The 21,607-nt window shown below is 39.8% G+C and overlaps 1 protein-coding gene across 2 annotated transcripts in view; it reads left to right on the plus strand.

Moving 5' to 3' along the window:
- TBCE (tubulin folding cofactor E) overlaps window positions 1-21,607 on the plus strand; it is a 70,310-nt gene that overhangs the window by 21,065 nt on the left and 27,638 nt on the right. For both annotated transcript variants that reach the window (XR_003609495.2, XM_028104472.2), the window contains exon 3: window positions 10,469-10,553. Coding sequence is in view for 1 of the 2 variants with exons in the window: in XM_028104472.2 (XP_027960273.2) it covers window positions 10,469-10,553 (85 nt within the window). In the remaining variant the exon portion in view is untranslated. The remainder of the gene's footprint in view (window positions 1-10,468; window positions 10,554-21,607) is intronic.

The following is a 21,607-nucleotide window of genomic DNA, read 5'->3' on the forward strand; positions in this document are numbered from 1 at the left end:
AGCATTATGTTCGGTTACATGGCAAAGGAGAATTAGGGTTGCAGGTGGAATTAAGGTTGCTAATCACCTGACTTTAAGATAGGGATATTATCCAGGTGGGCTGAGGGTAATCCCAAGGATCCTTAGAAGTAGAAGCAGAAGAGGGCAGTGCTGGAGTGCAGTGATGTGAGAAGGTTTCGGCTGGCCACTGTGGCCTTTGAAGATGGAAGAGGGTGGTGAAGCCAAAGAGTGTGTGTGGTCTCTGGAAGCTGGAGAAGGCAAGGCAATGAATTTTCCTCTGTAGTCTCCAGAAGGGAACACAGCTTTGCAACACCTTTATTTTATTTTATTTTTTAAAGATTCTATTTGTTAGAAAGCACGCATGAGAGTGGGGTGAAGGGCACAGGGAGAAGCCGACTCCCCGCTGAACAAGGAGCCTGATGCGGAGCTCAATCCCGGGACTCCAGGATCATGACTTGAGCCGAAGGTAGACACTTAAACTGACTGAGCCACCCAGGTGCCCCTGCAACGCCTTGATTTTAGTCCAGTGAGACTGTCCTCAGGCTTCTGACCTCCAAAACTGTAAGATAATAAATTTGTGGGGGCACCTGGGTGGCTTAGTTGGTTAAGTGTCTGCCTTCGGCTCAGGTCATGATCCCAGGGTCCTGGGATCCAGCCCCGATTGCAGGGTTGGGGGAGGGGTGTCCCTGCTCAGCAGGAAGCTAGCTTCTCCCTCTCCCTCTGTCCCTCCCCCCTGCACTTATGTTCCCTCTCGCTCGCTCTGCTAGCTCTCTCTCAAATCTTTAAAAAATAAATTTGTGTAGTTGTATAGCAGTAATAGAAAACATATATCCTGGGGCGCCTGGGTGGCTCAGTTGGTTAAGCAACTGCCTTCGGCTCAGGTCATGATCCTGGAGTCCGGGGATCGAGTCCCGCATCAGGCTCTCCGCTCAGCGGGGAGTCTGCTTCTTCCTCTGACCCTCTTCTCTCTCGTGCTCTCTGTCTCTCATTCTCTCTCTCAAATAAATAAATAAAATCTTAAAAAAAGAAAAGAAAACATATATCCTAGGTAATTGTGTGAGGTATTCTAAAAGTGTCCCTAGTGATGATGGACACTAACGTTATAACTGTTTGAAGAGTCTGATTAAAATTATGTCATGAATGTGGGAGTGAGGAAGCATTTTTTCTAAATTCGTATCATGGGACTTAAAATGATTAACTGATTTAATTAATGAAATACTATCAGTAAACCTTTTATTAATATACATCTGTATGCTTAAAAATTATATATTCATTACTGGATATTCTCATATCCATATACTTGGAGTTGCTGTAGATCAGTCGATATATACATTGTACTTTTAGTTCCTCTCTGGTGATTGTCTTCATGGTTCTTTGTCCTTAGTTATTGTTTGTAATGTTTTATGGTAACTGAAATCTGGTATTGTTTACCTATATAGAGTGACTAAATGGCCCTATAGTATTTTAGGTTCCATTTATTCTGTAGTAACAATGTTAATTTAAAATAAAATAGTTGAAACATATTTCTTCTAAGTTCTTATGGAGGTATTTTGTATTCTACATTCAGTTTATTGATCTGAAATAGCAATTGAAATGCATTGGCACCTGTTGAAACAGAGATATGGGCAATCCCAATTTATCAGGGAACAGTTGACTTAGCAAAATCAGAAAGAAGTCTCCTTTTGATCATTTTAGTATTTTTCTCCATTCCTCACATCTTCTTACCAATTTCCAGTCTCTCAGATTCCAGCTTCTAACCTGGACCTCTCCAGAGTCTGACTTTACCATGCACATCTCTGAGGCTCATTCCAAGAATACTATTAGATTCATTTTTTTCTTGTGTTTTAGAGGATTATTATAATTTTCCATGTTGAAAGAAGCAGATTTTTTTTTTTAGGTCTGGGATGATGTTGTTTTTAATATACTACATAACAAGATTTTCTTATAGTTTCATTTAGTAATAGTGCTAATTAATCTTCTGGGCCATTCTTTTTTTTTTTTTTAAGATTATTTATTTATTCATTTATTTGAGAGAGAGAATGAGATAGAGAGAGAGCATGAGAGGGGAGAGGGTCAGAGGGAGAAGCAGACTCCCCGCTGAGCAGGGAGCCCGATGTGGGACTCGATCCCGGGACTCCAGGATCATGACCTGAGCCGAAGGCAGTCGCTCAACCAACTGAGCCACCCAGGCGCCCTTTCTGGGCCATTCTTAAAGCCTTGCTGCTGTGTTTCCCTTTTTTTTTTTTAAGTGTCTTAGAATGAGCATGATAAAATATAGTGCCTAAGGGCTTATAAGATGAAAAGCAGAATTGTCCATCTGCGGGTGTTTTTTCACTGATTGGTTGTAGGTGTTCTCTTGGTTAAGCCTATTTAATTGAGGTCACATGTACCTTTTCGGTTATGAGATGTTTTCTTCTAAGATTATCTTTGATAATTTTTACCCTTCCATTTTACCTGCTTTCTCTGTCTGGCGCTCCTATTGGTCGGATATAGAATTTCCTAGATTGATCTTCCACATTCGTTTTTTTCTTCCTTGTAATTTGTTGAAAAAATTGTGTTTCTCTTCTAAAATTTCCCATGTTCTGGATTCTTCTTCTGATTACATCCACATGATGTCATTAACATGTATTTCTGTCTCTACATTTCCTGCAAATTGGTAATTAAATATAGGGTTTATCAGATTCAGGTTTGAAAGCTCTTTTCTTACAAATACTCTAGGTAATACTTCCTTCAGTCAGGAGGTGCATAATGTCTGGTTGTATCTCTTTTTGTGATGGTAGCAGCTCTTGATGAACATTGTTTTTGTGTGTGTGTGTGTTTTTTTTTAAAGATTTTATTTATTTATTTGACAGAGACACAGCGAGAGAGGGAACACAAGCAGGGGGAGTGGGAGAGGGAGAAGCAGGCTTCCCGCGGAGCAGGGAGCCCGATGTGGGGCTCGATCCCAGGACCCTGGGATCATGACCTGAGCCGAAGGCAGACGCTTAACGACTGAGCCACCCAGGTGCCCCTTATTCCAAGGTTTTTAATGGTTTTTTATTTTCACAGCTTTTTTTTTTTTAAAGATTTTATTTATTTATTTGAGAGAGAGAGAGAGAGAATGAGAGATAGAAATCACGAGAGGGAAGAGGGTCAGAGGGAGAAGCAGACTCCCCGCTGAGCAGGAAGCCCGATGTGGGACTCGATCCCGGGACTCCAGGATCATGACCTGAGCCGAAGGCAGTCACTTAACCAACTGAGCCACCCAGGTGCCCCTTTCACAGCTTTTATTGAACTAATACTACTTTGAGAATCAGAATCACCACAAATTATTTGGTAGCAAATCTCTACATGAAGTATGTATAACAATGCTGTTTTTTTTTTTTTAGATTTTACTTATTTATTTATTTGACAGATAGCTAGAGAGGGAACACAAGCAGGGGGAGTGGGAGAGGGAGAAGCAGTTTCCCCGCTGAGCAGGGAGCCTGACATGGGGCTCAATCCCAGGACCCTGGGACCATGACCTCAGCCGAAGGCAGCCACTTAACCGACTGAGCCACCCAGATGCCCCAACAGTGCTCGTCTTTGAGAAATTCTCAAGTGAATCATGCTTTTGTTCTCCTACCAGAGCAAATAGAAAGGCATATGTGTGTTTAAATGTGGTGATGAAGGATATGTTTTCATATTCTGGCAGTTGATGGAAGAAATGGCTAAAGTTATGGCTTGTTGTCTAGAACATTTAAACATTATGTTAAAACCAGAGTTGTCTTTGACAGATGCATGATAGTATTCAGATGAAAAAATTGTAAATAGCGTCATTGAAATAGGTAATGCATGTAATTATTTCAGGATGCTTTTTATAGCTTATTTATTACTGGGATGTAGCCCTGCTTCAAATTGGTAGCAGGTTTTATTATAGGAGTAATAGGCGTTTAGTAATTTGTAACTTCAAGTGTTTTAGGCCCCTGGTCATCTCTTCTATATTTATAGATGCAAAATATTTGTTACTCAAGTGTGTACTTGTTTGAGGCTTTGGACAGATGCGGGTTTCTTCCTGAGAGAGAATTCTTGCTCCTGAAAGTTAGTGGTATTTCTTTTTTCTTTCTTTTCTTTTTTTTAAAGATTTTATTTATTTGACAGAGAGAGAGAGACACAGAGAGGGAACACGAGCAGGAGGAGTGGGAGAGGGAGAAGCCGACTCCCCCGCCGAGCAGGGAGCCTGATGCGGGGCTCGATCCCAGGACCCTGGGACCATGACCTGAGCCGAAGGCAGACGTTTACTGACTGAGCCACCCAAGCACCCCTCAAAATATTTTCTAATTTACATTGTGCTTTTTTTAAAAGTTAAAACTGAAATTTTTATTCTATTTTTTTTAAAGTTTTTTTTTTAAGAGAAAGCACAAGCAGGGGGACAGGCAGAGGGAGAAGCAGAAGCAGACTCCCCGCTGAGCTGGGAACCCGACGTGGGGCTCTATCCCAAGACCCCGAGACCATGACCTGAGTCAAAGGCAGATGTTTAACCATCTGAGCCCCCAGGCACACCTGTGCTTTTTTTTTTTTTTTAAGATTTATGTATTTATTTGAGAGAGAGCCCACATGCGTGTGGGGGTGTGGAGGGGCAGAGGGAAAGGGAGAGAGAATCTCTAGCAGACTCCCTTCTGGGTGTAGGAGCCTGATGTGGGGCTTGATCCTGGGACCCTGAGATCATGACCTGAGTGGAAATCAAGATAGGATACTCAACCAGCTGTGCCACCCATGCGCCCCTGTGCTTTCTTTTTTGATGCAAGGTAATTTAGAATGATATGGCTTAGTTTCTACACATAGCATTTTCTAATAAACCTTTCATTATTGACTTTCAGCTGAATTCCACTGTGTACAGAGAAGCTACTCTGTGATTTCAATCTTTTATATTTTTATTGTAAAATGCACAGAATATAAACATTACATTTTTTACATTGTTTAAGTGTGTAGTTCCGTGGCGTTGGGTACATTCATATGTTGTGTAGCCATCACCCATCCACCTCCAGAACATTTTTTTATTTTCTCAAACTGAAAATTTCATACTCGTTAAACAGTACTTTCTCATGCTCCTCTCTCACCGGTCCCTAGCGACCACCAGTCTACTTTCTGTCTCTTGGGAATTTGACTATGGTATTTGTCTTTTTTTTTTTTAAGATTTTATTTTTTAACTTAGAGTATGTGCATGTGAGCAGGGAGGAGGAGCAGAGGCGGAAGGAGAGGAAAAGAATCTCAAGCAGACTCTGCGCTGAGCGTGTAGACCAATGCGGGGCTCGATCTCACCACCCTGAGATCATGACCTGAGCCGAAATCAAGTGTGGGACGCTTAACCAACTGAGCCACCCAGGCGCCCCTATGGAATTTATCTTTTACTACTGGTGTATCTCAATGAGCATAATGTCCTCAAAGTTCACCCATGCTGCTGCATGTCAAAACTTCCTTCCTTGTAAAGGCAGAGTAATACTCCATTGTATACATGTATCACATCAAAAAGAATAAAATATTTAGGAATTAACCAGGGAAGTGAAAGACCTATACAATGAAACCTGTAAAACATTGCTGAAGGAAATGAAACACAAATAAATGGAAAGACATCCGTGTTCGTGGATTGAGTTACTATTATTAAAATGTCAGTACCACCCAAAGCAATCTGAAATTCTGTTTGATCCCTATACAAATCCCAGTGACGGTTTCTGCTGACTCAATCAGAACATTTAGTCCTTTCTTTTTTCACTTATTTATTGATAATTTGGGTTTATAGCTACCATCTTACTATTTGTTTTCTATTTGTCTTGCCTCTGCTTTTTTCTTCTTTTTTTCCCCACCTTTCCCCCCCTTTTATTGGATTATTTTTTAAACTTTATTTTTCCTCTCTCTTAATCATACACCTTTTATTAAGTAATTATCATGGAGGTCAAAACCTGCATCTCTGACCTACAAAGTCTAATTAGTAATTTTACTTCTTCCTGGACTCATGCAAAGACCTTAGAATACCTGAATACTAATTCTGCTTACCCACTTCCTAACTCATATGTTGGATATTTTAATCTGTGTGTATAAAGTACCAAGAACTGATAATAGTTTATATCAGTTTTATTAATTTAGATGTAGCCATATATTTACCCTTTTCTTGCCTTTTCTTCCCCTCTGTATCCTCAGGTTTTCACCTGGGATAATTTTCTTTATCCTTGAAGATCACCCCTATAATTTTTCTTTGCTGAAATTGTTTTTTAAATTTTTGAAATTGTGGTTACGTGCATATAAAACATAAAATTTGCCATTTTGACCATTTTTTATTAAAATCTTTTAAATTGTAAAATATGACAAAATTTACCATTTTAACCTTTTTTGAATAGGCTTTATTTATTTATTTTTTTAAAGATTTTATTTATTTATTCGAGAGAGAGAGAGAGAAGCAGAGGGAGAAGCAGGCTTCCCCACTGAGCAGGGAGCCCGATGCGGGACTCGATCCCAGGAGCCTGGGATCATGACCTGAGCGGAAGGCAGACGCTTAACCATCTGAGCCACCCAGGCGCCCTGAATAGGCTTTATTTTTTAGAGTAGTTTTAAGTTCATAGCAAAATTGAAGAGCAGGTAGATTTCCTCCTGCCCCCACACATGCATAGCTTCCCCCTTTACCAGGGTTCCCCACCAGAGTGTATATTTGTTGCAATTCACAAACCTGTATCGATACATCATTGTCACTCAAAGTCTATCTAAGTTCACTCTCGGCGTTGTATATTCTGTCGGTTTGGGAAAATTTATAATGACATGTATCATACAGAGTAGGTTCACTGCCTTAGAAATTCTCTGTGCCCCACCTATTATCTCTTCTTCCCCCCCCTAACTATTTTTAAAATGTTAACATATTTAATTGTAAAATATACGTAACATAAAATTTACCATTTTAACCTTTTGTTTTTTTCCATCTTAACCATTTTTAAGTGTATAGGTAAATAGTGACTAGTCTAGGTATCGCATATAAATAGAACCATATAGCATTTGTCTTTTCAGGATGGCATATTTTAAACAAAATGTCTTCAAGGTTCACCCATGTAGCATGGGTGAGAACTTCATTCCTTTTTGTGGCTGAATATTCCATTGTATGTATATCACGTTTTTTATCTGTCCATCTGTTGATGGGTATTTGGGTTATTTCTACCTATTGGCTATTGTGGGTAATGCTGCAATGAACATTGGCATACAAATGTCTGAGTCTTCTTTAATGCCTGTGGTTATATGCCTGTAAGTAGAATTGATGAGTTGTATGGTAATTCTACATTTAGCTTTTTCAGGAACCACCAAAATGTTTTCCAAAGTGGCAACACCATTTTATGTTTCCACCAGCAGTGTATGAGGGTTCCAGTTTTTCCATATCCTTACTAGCACTTGTTACTTTCCATTGTTTTGGTTATAGTCATGCTATTACGTGTGAAGTGGTATCTCATTGCGGTTTCAGTTTAGATTTCTGTAATTATTAAGGATCCTCTTTTTGTGTGTTTATTGGCCATTTGTATATCTTTGGAGAAATATCTGTCCAAGTCCTTTGTCCATTTTTCAGTTGGGTTGTCTTTTTTTTTTTTTTTCTTTTTTAGGTTTTTATTTTAATTTCTGTTAGTTAACATACAGTGTTGTATTAGTCTCCGGTGTACAGTATAGTGATTCAGCACTTCCGTACATCACCCAGTGCTCATCATGACAAGTGCACTCCTTAATCCCCATCAGCTATTTCACCCACCCCCCCACCCACCTCTCCTCTCGTAACCATCAGCTTGTTGTCTATAATTAAGAGTCTGTTTCTTGATTTGTGTCTCCTTTTTCCCCCCTTTGCTTATTTTGTTTCTTAAATTCCACATATGAGTGAAATGTGGTATTTGTCTTTCTCTGACTTACTTTGCTTAGCATTATATTCTCTGGCTTCATCCATGCCATTGCAAATGGCAAGATTTCATTCCTTTTTATGGCTGAGTAATGTTCCATTGTATATATACACCACATCTTCTTTATCCATTCATGTGTGGACACTTGGGCTGCTTCCATATCTTGGCTATTGTAAATAATGCTGCTATAAACAATAAGGATACATGTATCCCTTTGGATGTATCCCTTTGAATTGTATTTTTCAGTTCCAGTTTTTATTTAGGGTTTGAAAAAATACAATTTTAATATTTTCTGCTGAAATTTCAAGCTCATCTTTTATTTTCCTGAAAATATTAAAGTTAAAACTCCATTGTGCAGATGCCTGATGAATCCGTTTATGTTGGCTGTTGTTTTCCTTGGTTCTCAGTCATGGAGTCTTTGTCTTTATCTATGCTTGGATATATTTGTTAGAGTGCCAGATATGATGACGAAAAATTATAATTTGAGCTTTTTAATAGTTTTCTCTTCCTCCAGAGAGGACTGAAATTTACTCTGGCGGATAGCTAGGGTCAGTAGCAATCCTAGATCACTTTAAATTTATCTGAGAATGAGATTACTTGAAGTTGGCCTTTAATCCCTACAATGGTTAGTTTATTTAGCAGTGGTTCCTCCTTACTCTTAGAATGAAGACATTTTGAGCCCAGTACAAATCCTAGAGTTTCTCAGCATCTTTCACCTTCCTTGGGGGGCTGTGATTTTCAGTATTGATTTCTTTTTTTTTTTTTTTAAGATTTTATTTATTTATTTGACACAGAGAGATAGCGAGAGCAGGAGAACAAGCAGGGGGAGTGGGAGAGGGAGAAGCGGGCTTCCCGCGGAGCAGGGAGCCTGATGCGGAGCTTGATCCCAGGACCCTGGGATCATGATCTGAGCCGAAGGCAGACTCTTAACGACTGAGCCACCCAGGCGCCCTTCAGTATTGATTTCTTAGCCCCTGACATCTGTCCAAAGCTCTGTTCAGCTTTTTAGCTTCTTATATTAGAATTATCAGGTGCCTCAGGAGAAAAGATTGCTCTAAATGCTTATTCAACTCTTTCGGTTTCCCTCTTCTCCCACATGTTGGCCTTGTAATTCCTCACTGCCTTAGTAGCTCTCTGGGATGTACACATATTTTTAAAATTGTAGTAAATATACATAACTTAATTGACCATTTTAACCATTTTTCAGTGTAGAGTTCAGTAGTATTAAGCAGATTAACATTGTTGTGCAGCCTTCACCACCGTGTATCTGGAGCTCTCCATTTTATGAAACTGAAACTCTGTACCCGTTAAATAATAACTCCCCATTCTCTTCTCCCCTCAGCCCCTGACGACCCCCATTTTACTTTCTGTCTCTATGAATTTGCTCTAGAGAGTGTCTCATATATGTGGAATCCTATCTTGTCTTTTTTTGTGTTTGGCTTATGACATTTTAGCATAATATCTTCAGAGTTCAACCATGCTGTAGCATGTCTCAGAATTTCATTCCTTTTAAAGGCTGGATACACCACATTTTGTTTGTCCATGCATCATTAATGGACACTTGGGTTGCTTCCACCTTTTGGCTGTTGTGTATAATGCTGCTATAAACATAAATATGCAGGTGTCTCAGTCCCTGCCTTCAGTTCTTTTAGGTATATGCCCAGAAGTGGAATAGCTAGATCATTTGGAAATTCTGTGTTTAGCTTTTTGAGGAATTATCCTACTGTTTTCCATAGTGGCTGCAGCATTTTATGTTCTCATCAGTAGTGCACAAGGGTTCTAATTTTTCCACATCCTCACCAGCACTTGTTATTTTGTTTTCTTTTGTTTTTTGACTTTTGCCATCATAATTGATGTGAAGTGATTTTCAAAAATAGTTTATCTAGCTTTTCTAGTTTTCACCAGGAGGGTTGATGCAGAAGTGAACCTCTCTGGCTTTCTTTTGCACCTAGCACGGTGCTGAATATAGAGTGGGAGGAGGAAAGGTAAAGAAAATGCTCTGGAAACTGAGGTGGTATAGAAATATAAGGTATGAGTCATAGACAGCAAAGTGTGGTGGGTAAGCCTTGCCTTCTGGAATGAGAATGACCTGGGTTTGAAGTTGTGTGACTTTGAGCAAGTTATTTTACCTATGGTTAATAAAAGATACTGTTTATATATAGATTTTTATTTTATGAAAAGCAGGTTAGTAGACTAGGACTCCAAAAATTTGCATTTTAGTCCAGGAATTGGTAAAAAAGAAGGTAACACTATCTACTTTACGTAGATGAAATGTCTGTTGTGAGGCTAATATGAGATATTGCAAAGAAACTTTCTGGCATTCAGTAAGTGGTCAGTAAATTTTAGCTATTGTTTCCTGCAGTTGTAGTTTTTGTTGGCTTTTGAACCAAACATGCTATCATATTTGCTGATTGCAGTCCCGAGTCCAGGGTTAACTTGCTCTTTTTCAAAAGCTATTTTTTGCCCCCCCCCCCCGCCACGGTGTCTGTGTGACAGGGTTTCCATTGCCAACTGTATTTGCTTGCAGCAAAAAGGAGCATTAATTATCTCTGTCCTCACTTATTCCTCATTTGGTTTTTCTTATTCTGCAGGACTCTGGTTAGGAGTAGAATGGGACAATCCTGAGAGAGGAAAGCATGATGGAAGCCACGAGGGCACTGTGTATTTTAAATGCAGGTAATTTTTCATTATGAATTTGCATGGTTATTTGGGGTAATATTCAATAGTTGAATAAAGGGGGATGGAGAAGAAGAAATGTTTGGCATTGGGCATAGTTATAATGTAGAATTCGATGTATTCTAAAAAAAAACAATTTGCAGTTTTTTTCCTTAGTTTTTAAAACTCTGGCTCTTCACAAGTAATGTTGCTTGCTTTTTCCTTCTTTGTGTTTTTTTTTTTTGACCGCTTTTTTTTAATTGGATAAATATAAACATTTCTCATTGATTCATTAACAATTTACAATCCACTAAGTGAATAATAAAAAGAAATAGCTTAGATATCCAATAAGAAGCAGTTGATTAAACAAAATACAGAACATCCAAATAGTGGAATGCTAGGCCACCATTAAAAAAAGCTCTTATCATGGAAAGAGTTACACTTTATATTGCATGTCTACTAATATTTTTAACTGCTTGATTTCAGAGAAACTTCATGGAGCTTTGGAAAAAGATGGTGGGATGCTTTCAGACAGAATCTTTTAAATTTTTGTTGTTTGTTTTCCTTAGTAGATTTCAGTTTCTCAGAAAGATTTGGTTTATTTATTTGAGAGAGAGAGAGAGAGAGAGAGCAAGAGAGCACAAGCCAGGGGGAGGGCAGAGGGAGAAGGAGAAGCAGACTCCCCACTGAGCAGGGAGCCCGATGCAGGACTCAATCCCAAGACCCTGGAATTACGACCTGAGCCCAAGGCAGAGGCTTAACTGACTGAGCAACCCAGGTGCCCCTCAAAAAGATCTTTCAATACCAAGCTTATTTTTCCTTAAGTGTGGCACAGTGAACGCAGTCCTGGCCTGGAAGTCAAGAGGCCTCTAACTCTGCTCTTAACAATCCTCACGACCCCTCACAAGACTAAATTTACTAACCTCTAAAATGGGGATCAAAATTAGGTAATAGCAAAATACATTCCCCAGCCTACCATTCTGTAATTTTAGAGAATCAGGATAGGAGAAGAATCAACATGTTTGTAGAAGCAGATAGATGGCAGACATGGAATGAGACCAGCTCAGAGTGTGGCGAGAGTCCGTAGAAGACAGGTTTAGGGAGATGTGGAAATAGAAAGTTCTTATCCTGGCTCTTGATCCCTCACTTCCCTGAACCATGACCTCATAAACCTTCCAGTGAAGGAACTTTTCCTGAAGAGGCTGCCCAGCACAGTTCCCTCTTTAAAAGCTCGCCCACATCATTGATGATTGCATGGACCTTAATGGGCTCTAGATGGAGTGATGTTTTCAGTCTTGTTGTTCTTAGTGTAAAAATCAAGAGTTGTCTTGGTCCTGACAGATCTTCAGGATTTGCCCTGAAGTGCTGATGGGAGGCCTCGGTTCAGGGACAGGGACTCAGTGTTTGGATTCTTGCCCTTGGAATAGCATTTCCTTATTTCATCACATCTTCTAGTGTGGTCATGCCTGAGTACTTACAGACTGAAATACGTGTTTTCCTGTTACAAACTGCTGTTCTTTCATTTCACTGAAATGAGCCTTTTGTTGATTGTAAGTCCTATATGAGTAGGTAATGTTAAGTATGAATTCCATTTCAGTACATTTATGAAGCAGTAAAGAAGGGAGCATTGGGTCTGATGTGGTGGAGAACCACTGGTCTAGACTAAAGGATTCAGCTTTATAGTTGTTAATGCTTATGTTGATATAATGAGAACATGACTAATAGAGATTATATCAGTATCTTGGAATCTCTGCATTAGACAAAACAGATTACAAATTACATGTATTTGTTACTAAGTTCATTGAGATCTCTTCCTAATATATCATACACACTTCTTCCCTGTCAAAACCCATGTTTGGAGGTGGCCTTAGGAGGTGATCTGGTCCACTCCCTAATCCTCTTCTGACAGTGTCACACCAGCTACTTGGGTGGTGGTCATTTCATGTCACTCTTTAGTTGTAATCTGATCTCTTATATGACCTGAGGTAAGTATGGCAATCTCCTGAGCTATTACCCATAATTAATATTTTGACACAATTTACGGGTTTATCTCAGAATTTATGGCTATGAACCACTCATCAGCATGCTCCCAGGTGCTTCTGTTCTCCATCTGTTGTTTTTTTTGGGGGGAGTAGAGAGGTTTAATTAAGGTGATTAACCTTGAAGTTCTTTCCACCTTGCCCCTAGATAGCAGAGTGATTTCCAGGTTTTTTTCTTTCAACCTAAACTAGAGAGTATACTCTAAACAGAACTGTGTGGGCCACTATTCCACTGCTCAGGTTTTATTTAAAATGTTCTCTTTCTAAGCAGTTATCTTATTTTTCTGGTGAACAAGAAACTTTTTTTTTTAAGATTTTATTTATTAGAGCACAGAGGGAGAAGGAAAAGCAGAGATGTAGGGCTTGATCCCAGGTCATGACCTGAATGGAAAGCAGACGCTTAACCGACTGAGCCACCCAGACGCCCCTCTTTTTTTTTCCTTAAGATTTTATTTTATTTATTTGAGAGAGCGAGAACACGCACACACAAGCAGGGCAGGGTGGGGGGACGTGGCAGAGGGAGAGGGAGAAAGCCCAATGTGGTTCTCGATCCCAAGACCCTGAGATCATGACCTGAGCTGAAGGCAGAGGCTTAACTGACTGAGCCACCCAGGCGACTCCCCCCCCCTTTTTTTTTTAAAGAAATCTTAAAATGTGACTTTTTGGGATACCTGGCTGGCTCAGTCAGTAGAGTATGTGACTCTTGATCTTGGGGTTGTAAGTTTGAGCCCCACATTGAGTGTAGAGAGTACTTTAAAGTCTTTAAAGGGGTGTCTGGGTGGCCCAGTCGATTAAGCGTCCAATTGTTGATCTCTGCTCAGGTCTTGATCTCAGGGTTGTGAATTAAAGCCCTGTGTTGGGCTCCATGCTGAGTGTGGAGCCTACTTAAAATAACTAACTTAAAAAAAAAGAGGGGCGCCTGGGTGGCTCAGTCATTAAGCGTCTGCCTTCGTTTCAGGTCATGATCCCGGGGTCCTGGGATAGAGCCCCGCATTGGGCTCCCTGCTCCACGGGAAGCTTGCTTCTCCTCTCCCACTCCCCCTGCTTGTGTTCCCTTTCTCACTGTGTCGCTCTCTGTCAAATAAATAAATAAAAATCTTAAAAAAAAAAAAAAAAAGGGACTTTTCTTTGGCACCAGTGAATGGCATACTTGACATCAGAGGAAACACACTGTTCTAGACTTTGTGCACAATACTGGATAACTTAAAAAAATTGAATCTTGATTTGCTCATCCCGTGTGTGTCATAAGATTGGTGTAAAGTATTTTGAGGTTCTGGAATTAGCATTTATGGATTAGTATAAATTATTCCCCTGGTATGGTGTAAAGTGTTAAAAGAATTTTTTTTTATGTACAGATAGTTTGCAGGCAGGACGGGCACATTTCTGCAAAAGATGAAGAGAGGCATTTCATTCTTGGAAGACTCCATAAATCAGGTCAAAATAAAAATTGTGTCACTCGGGGTCAGTCTACAAAAAAACTGGGCTGTTTTTCCGTTGGGAAAATTAGTTTACCAGGTCAGTTCTCACGTAAAGCACTGTACATCGAGTGAAATGGAAGTTATGCAAGTCTGCCTAAGGCTCTAAACATGTCTAATTTTGTCTGCGGCAAAATAGGGTATGAAGATCAACAAGATTTATTGCAATCTCCCGAGAGACCCAGCTCTTCCCAGGATGTAGCATCTAAAGCCCTAACAAGAAAAATGCTTACTATGGGGAGTTTTGGATCTGTGGAGGACCCTTGCCTTTCAGTAATATTGCCAGATTCAAGAACTAAAAATACCGAATGCATAGTGAAATTTGGATTTTTAGATCAACAGCCAATCATTTTTTAGTATGAGACACATATGGGACATACTTACACTAAAAAATGATTGGCCGTTGAATTCAGATTTAACTGGGCATCCTGAATTTTAGCTGGCGAACCTGTTGGAGAGATAACAGTGTGGACTGAATCTCGACAGGCCTTCATGACAGTCTTCCATTCCCAAAAGGGCCATGGTCAGGATGTTGATTTCATTTAGAGCATCTGTAATTATTGGGCAGAAGGAGTATGGACCCGGAACAAGCTGAATGCTTACAAGACAAAAATGTGTAGACTCTCCTCCTTCCACTGCCTCCCCTCCCCCAATTTTTTTCTCTTTGGACAGGGCTCAGAATTTCAGTGTTTGGATATACCATCTCAGTATGCATCTAGAATCTCAGTGGAGTCTATGTGAATTATTAGTTTATTTTTGGAGATTTATTGTTATTGGTGGGTGCTCACTCACTTGGTATTTTTCAGTATTTGCTGGTGTTTTGTTTTCTGAGAAACCCTCCAGGAATGTTCCAGAGGAGACTGATCTTTGATGTTATCCTTTGATCTGTAAAGGGCATAGCATCTACTTTGCAGCTACCTAATACATACCATTCTAACTCCTTTGATCTGCCTGCAGTCAAACTAAACAGTAATAAAGATCTCTTCTTGAATGTTCATTACCGCTGTTTAAAAAGTGTAAATTCAGAACAAAAAGTGAAAACCATGGCATTTGTTTTGCATTGTGTTTTCTCATTTATTAGAACTGTGCTAGTTTTTAAACTTATGTGCTCAAACTTTTTCATTTATTTTTTGTTGCCCTATAGTTGACTAATATTATATTAGTTTCAGGTGTACAATATTGTGGTTTGACAATTCTCTGCATTGTACAATGCTCACCACACTAAGTGTAATCCCATCTGTTAACATACAACGTTACTACAGTAGTGTTGACTATTTCCCTTGCACTGTAGTTTTCATCCCCATGACCTCTTTTTTTAAAGATTTATTTATTTATTTTAGGGTGGGGATGGGCAGAGGGGGAGAGAATCTTTAAGCAGACTCCCTGCTGAGTGCGGAGCCTGACATGGGGCTCGATCCCAGGAGCCTGAGATCATGACCTGAGCCGAAATCAAGAGTCAGCCGCCTAACTGACTGAGCCACCCAGGTGCCACCCCACTCCATGTGACCTGTTTTTAACTGGAAGTCTGTACCTCTTAATCCCCTTCACCTGTTACGTTTATCTGCATGGTGCCTCCCCACTCTGGTAACCGCCAGTTCTCTAAATTTAGAAGTCTGATCCTGTTTTTGTTTGTTTATTCATTTGCTTTTTAGATTCTGCATATAAGTGAAATCATACGGTATTTGTTCTTTGTCTGACATATTTCATCTCGCATAATACTCTCTAGGATATTGTTGTCATGAACATATGTATTCCTGTTGTGAATGGCAAGATTTCATTCTTTTTTATGGCTGAGTAAATACTCCATTGTGTATTTGTATGTCTATACCACATCTTGATCTGTTCATCTGTGGATGGATCTGTATCTGTACAGGTTACATCTGTATCTTGGTTATTGTAAATGCTGCAATAAACATAGGGATGCATATGTTTTTGAATTAGTGTTTTTGTTTTCTTTGTTTAAATACCCAGTAGTGGAATGGCTAGATTGTATGATATTTCTATTTTTAATTTTTTGTGGACCCTTCATACTGTTTCCCATAGTGGCTGCACCAATTTACATACCTACCAACAAACAGTGCACAAGGGTTCCCTTTTCCCCACATCCTTGCCAACACTCATCTGTTGTCTCCTTGATAGTAGCTATCCTGACTGGTATCTCATTATTTCTGTATATATGTATGTACGTATGTATGTATTTTTAAAGATTTCATTTTATTGAAAGAGAACATGAGCAGGGGATGGGCAGAGGGAGAGGGAGAAGCAGGCTTCCTGCTGAGCAGGGAGTCGGATGTGGGGCTCAGTCCCAGGACCCCTGAGATCATGACCTGAGCTGAAGGCAGACGCTTACCCGACTGAGCCACCCAGGCGCCCCTTGTTTTAATTTTTTTAAAGATTTTTATTTTTAAGTAATCTCTTCACCCAACATGGGACTTGAACTTACAACCGCAAGATCATGACCTGAACTGAAACCAAGAGTTGGATGCTCAACTGACTGCACCACCCAGGCGCCCCTAAGATTTTATTTTTAAGCAATGTCTACACCCAACGTGGGGCTCGAATTTACAACCCCAAGATCAAGAGTTGCATGCTCTACAGACTGAGCCACCCAGGCGCACCTCTCATTGTGGTTTTGATTTGCATTCCCCTGATAGTGATGCTCAGTATCTTCTCATGTGTCTGTTGGCCATTTGTAGGTCTGCTTTAGAAAATGTCTATTCGAATCTTCTGCCCAATTTTTAGTTGGATTATTTGGGTCTTTTTGGTGTTGAGTTGTATGTTTTTTATGTATTTTGGATAATAACTCCTTAGTGGATATGTCATTTGCAAATATCTTCTCCCATTCAGTAGGTAGCCTTTCCTTTTCTTTCTTTCTCTTTCTTTCCTTCCTTCTTCCCTAACTTCCGTCTGTCTTAACTTCCTTCTGCCTTCCCTTCCTTCTGTCTTCCCTTCCCTGTCTTTCTTCCCTTCCTTTCCTCCCTTTCCCTCCCCTCCCCTCCCCTTCCCTTCCCTTCATCTCTACACCCAACATGGGGCTCGAACTCTCAACACCGAGATCAAGAGTTGCATGCTTCACCACTGGAGCCAGCCAGGTGCCCGTGTTGTTTTGTTGATGGGTTCCTTCCTGTGCAAAAACTCCTTAGTTTGGTGTAGTCCCAATAGTTTATTTTTGCTTTTGTTTCCCTTGCCTCAGGAGTCATATCCAGAAAAATACTGTTAAACAGATTACTCCCTATGTTTCTTTTAGGAGTTTAGTGGTTTCAGGCTTTACATTTAGGTCTTCAATCCATTTTGAATTCATTTTTGTACATGGTCTAAGAAAGTGACCCAGTTTCACTCTTGCATGTAGCTGTCCAGTTTTCTTAAACTTTTATTGAGAAGACTGCTATTTCCCCATTGTATATTCTTGTGTCCTTTGTCATAGATTGATCACTGGGGTTTCTTCCCCCCGCCCCGCCCCAGCTCTCTGTTCTGTTCCACTGATTTATGTGTCTGTTTTGTGCCAATATCTTACTGTCGTGATTAGTTCAGCTTTGTGGTATAGCTTAAAATTTGGGATTGTGATACCTCCAGTTTTGTTCTCCTTTCTCAAGATTGCTTTGACTATTTTGGGTCTTTTGTGGTTCCATTTAAGTTTTAGGATTATTTGTTCTAGTTGTGTGTAAAATGCTGTTGCTAATTTGATAGTGATTGCATTGAATCTGTCAATTGCTTTGGGTAATAAAATGGACATTTTAATGTATTCTTCCAATTCATGAGCATGGAGTATCTTTGCATTTGTTTGTGTCCTCTTAAGTTTCTTTCATCAGCGTCTTACAGTTTTCAGAGTATAGGTCTTTCACTCCTTGGTTAAATTTATTCCTAGGTATTTTAGTCTTTTTGATGCAATTTTATGTGGGATTGTTTTCTTGATTTCTCTCTGCTACTTCATTATTAGTATATAGAAACATAAGACATTTCTGTATATTAATTTTTTATCCTGCAGCTTTACTGAATTCATTTATTCTGATAGTTTTTTTGGTGGAGTCTTTAGGGTTTTCTATATATAGTATCATGTCATCTGCAAATAGTGACAGTTTTACTTTTCTTACCAATTTGGATGGCTTTTATTTTTTTTTTCTCTTGTCTGATTGCTGCCTCTAGGATTGTTTTTTCATTTAAATCACATGATATTTGAAAAATAGATCTTCCAAAAAAAATTTAAAAAGAAAAACAGTTCTTCCTTATTCTGTTTCCACATCCCCTCCCCCCATTTTATTCCTTTAAGGCAAACCAGGACTATTTCACAAATGTCATACTTTCATTTCACTAGAATTACAAATCTTACTAGTTCTTTTTAAAAATCTTCTAATGTTTTATTTTTTATTATTTTTTAAAGATTTTATTTTTCAGAGAGCACAAGCAGGGGGACTGGCAGGCAGAGGGAGAAGCAGGCTCTCTGCTGAGCAAGGAGCCTGATGTGGGACTCTCTCTCTTTCTCTCTCTTTTTTTTTAATATTTTATTTATTTATTTGACAGAGAGAGACACAGAGAAGGAACACAAGCAGGGGGAATGGGAGAGGGAGAAGCAGGCTTCCCGCCGAGCAGGGAGCCCGATGCGGGGCTCGATCCCAGGACCCCGGGATCATGACCTGAGCTGAAGGCAGACGCTTAATGACTGAGCCACCCAGGCATCCTTCTTTCTCTCTTTTTTTTTTTTTAAAGATTTATTTATTTATTAGCATGTGTGTGGGCGAGGGGCGGGGCGGGGCAGGGGGAGAGAGAGAATCTTGGGCGGACTCCCCACTGAGTGCCAAGCCCGATGTGGAGCTCAATCTCAGGACCCTGAAATCATGACCTGAGCCGAAATCAAGTCAGAATCTCAACCAGCGGAGCCACTCAGGTGCCCCCCAAATTTCACTAGTTCTTAAAACCAATTTCATAAATGTGAGTTTCTAGGAACAGTTGCTCACATGCGAAACCTAGTTGTTTGTATACATTTAGATAGGTATATAAACTATTGTTCTAAATTGTCTGGAATTTTGGGCACCTGGGTGGCTCAGTTGGTTAAGCATCTGCCTTCGGCTCAAGGGATCACGACCCGAGCTGAAGGCAGATGCTTAACAACTGAGCCACCCAGGCGCCCCCGCCCCCCGATTTCTTAATTTGTGATTTGAAGCAGTTAAGATTTGATCGTCTCTACTATGTAGATTTGATCTACATGAATCCAGATGGCAAATACCATGTTGGGGGTGCTCATATACTGCCTTTTTTTTTTTTTTTAACTTGGTATGTTTCTTAGAGATATATATAAACATTTTTAAATTTAAATTCAGTTAATTAACACACGTATTATTGGTTTCAGAGGTGCAGGCCTGTGATTCATCAGTCTCATATAATACCTTGCGGGCATCACATCACGTGCCCGCCTTAATGCCCAGCACCCAGTTACCCCCTCCCTTACCCCTCCCCTGCAGCAGTCCTCAGTTCGTTTCCTTTTACTCAGTTCATTTCCTAAGATTAAGAGTTTCTTATGGTTTGTCTCCCTCTCTGGTTTCTGCTTGTTTTATTTTTCCCTCTCCCTCTATGATCCTCTGTTCTGTTTCTTAAATTCCACATATCAGTGAGATCATATGATAATTGCCTTTCTCTGATTGACTTATTTCGCTTAGCATAATACCCTCTAGTTCCATCCACGTCGTTGCAAATGGCAAGATTTCATTTTTTTGATGGCTGCGTAGTAGTCCATTGTGTACATACCACATCTTCTTTATCCATTCATCTGTTGATGGACATCTGGGCTCTTTCCATCGTTTGGCTATTGTGGACATTGCTGCTATAAACATTGGGGTGCAGGTGTCCCTCCAGATCCCTACATTTGTATCTTTGGGGTAAATACCCAGGAGGGCAATTGCTGGGTCATAGGGTAGCTACATTTTCAACTTTTTGAGGAACCTCCATACTGTTTTCCAGAGTGACTGCACCAGCTTGCATTTGCACCAGCAGTGTAGGAGGGTTCCCCTTTCTCCACATCCTCACCAACATCTGTCGTTTCCTGTCTTGTTAATTTTAGCCATTCTGACTGGTGTGAAGTGGTACGTCATTGAGGTTTTGATTTGTATTTCCCTGATGCTGAGGGACGTCGAGCACTTTTTCATGTGTCTGTTGGCGATTTGGATGTGTTTGCAGAAATGTCTGTTCATGTCTTCTCATTTCTTGGATTATTTGTTCTCTGGGTGTTGAGTTTGATAAGTTCTTTAAAGATTTTGGATACTAGCCCTTTATCTGATATGTCATTTGCAAATATCTTTTCCCATTCTGTCAGTTGTCTTTTGGTTTTGCCGATTGTTTCCTTTGCTGTGCAAAAGCTTTTTATCTTGATGAAATCCCAACAGTTCATTTTTGCCCGTTTCCCTTGCCTTTGGCGATGTGTCTAGCAAGAAATTTCGGCAGCTGAGGTCAAAGAGGTTGCTGCCTGTGTTCTTCTTTAGGATTTTGATGGACTCCTGTCTCACATTTAGGTCTTTCATCCATTTTGAGTCTATTTTTGTGTATGGTGTAAGGAAATGGTCCAGTTTCATTCTTCTGCATGTGGCTGTCCAGTTTTCCCAGCACGATTTGTTGAAGAGACTTTTTTTATTGGACATTCTTTCCTGCTTCGTCGAAGATTAGTTGACCATAGAGTTGAGGGTCCATTTCTGGGCTCTCTATTCTGTTCCATTGATCTATCTGTCTGTTTTTTTGCCAGTACCATACTGTCTTGATGACTACAGCTTTGTAAGAGAGCTTAAAGTCCAGAATTGTGATGCCACCAGCTTTGGGTTTTTGTTTTTGTTTTTGTTTTTTTCAACATTCCTTTGGCTATTCAGAGTCTTTTCTGGTTCCATGCAAATTTTAAGATTATTTGTTCCAGTTCTGTGAAAAAAGGTGATGGTATTTTGATAAGGATTGCATTGAATGTGTAGATTGCTCTAGGTAGCATAGGCATTCTTTTTTTTAACCATTGACAGTTTTAGTCAAGGTAAGTTGCTGAAGGGGAGATTGGGCAGATGGATGAAACAGGAAGTATGCAGCTATTCTCCAAGTATGGAGCTTAATACCCAGCTTTTATAGAGCAATATTTTTCTTCCAGTCCATGAGTGTGGAATGTTTTCCATTTCTTTGTGTCTTCCTCAATTTCTTTCATGAGTATTCTATAGTTTTCTGAGTACAGATCCTTTGCCTCCTTGGTTAGATTTATTCCTAGGTATTTTATGGTTTTGGGTGCATTTGTAAATGGGATCGACTCCTTAATTTTTCTTTCTTCTGTCTCATTGTTGGTGTATAGAAATGCAACTGATTTCTGTGCATTGATTTTCTATCTTGCCATGTTGCTGAATTCCTGTATGAGTTCCAGCAATTTTGGGTGGAGTCTTTTGGGCTTTCCACATAAAGTATCATGTCATCTGCAGAGAGTGAGAGTTTTTCTCCTTTGTCTATTTGGATACCTTTTATTTCTTTCTGTTGTCTGATTGCTGAGGCTAGGACTTCTAATACTATGTTGAAAGCAGTGGTGATAGGGGACAGCCCTGTCGTGTTCCTG

Source organism: Eumetopias jubatus, unplaced genomic scaffold (assembly GCF_037043125.1).
Source record: "Eumetopias jubatus isolate StellerSeaLion01/CBP00866 unplaced genomic scaffold, mEumJub1_p1.0 scaffold_17, whole genome shotgun sequence".
NCBI classification, from domain to species: Eukaryota; Metazoa; Chordata; class Mammalia; order Carnivora; family Otariidae; genus Eumetopias; species Eumetopias jubatus.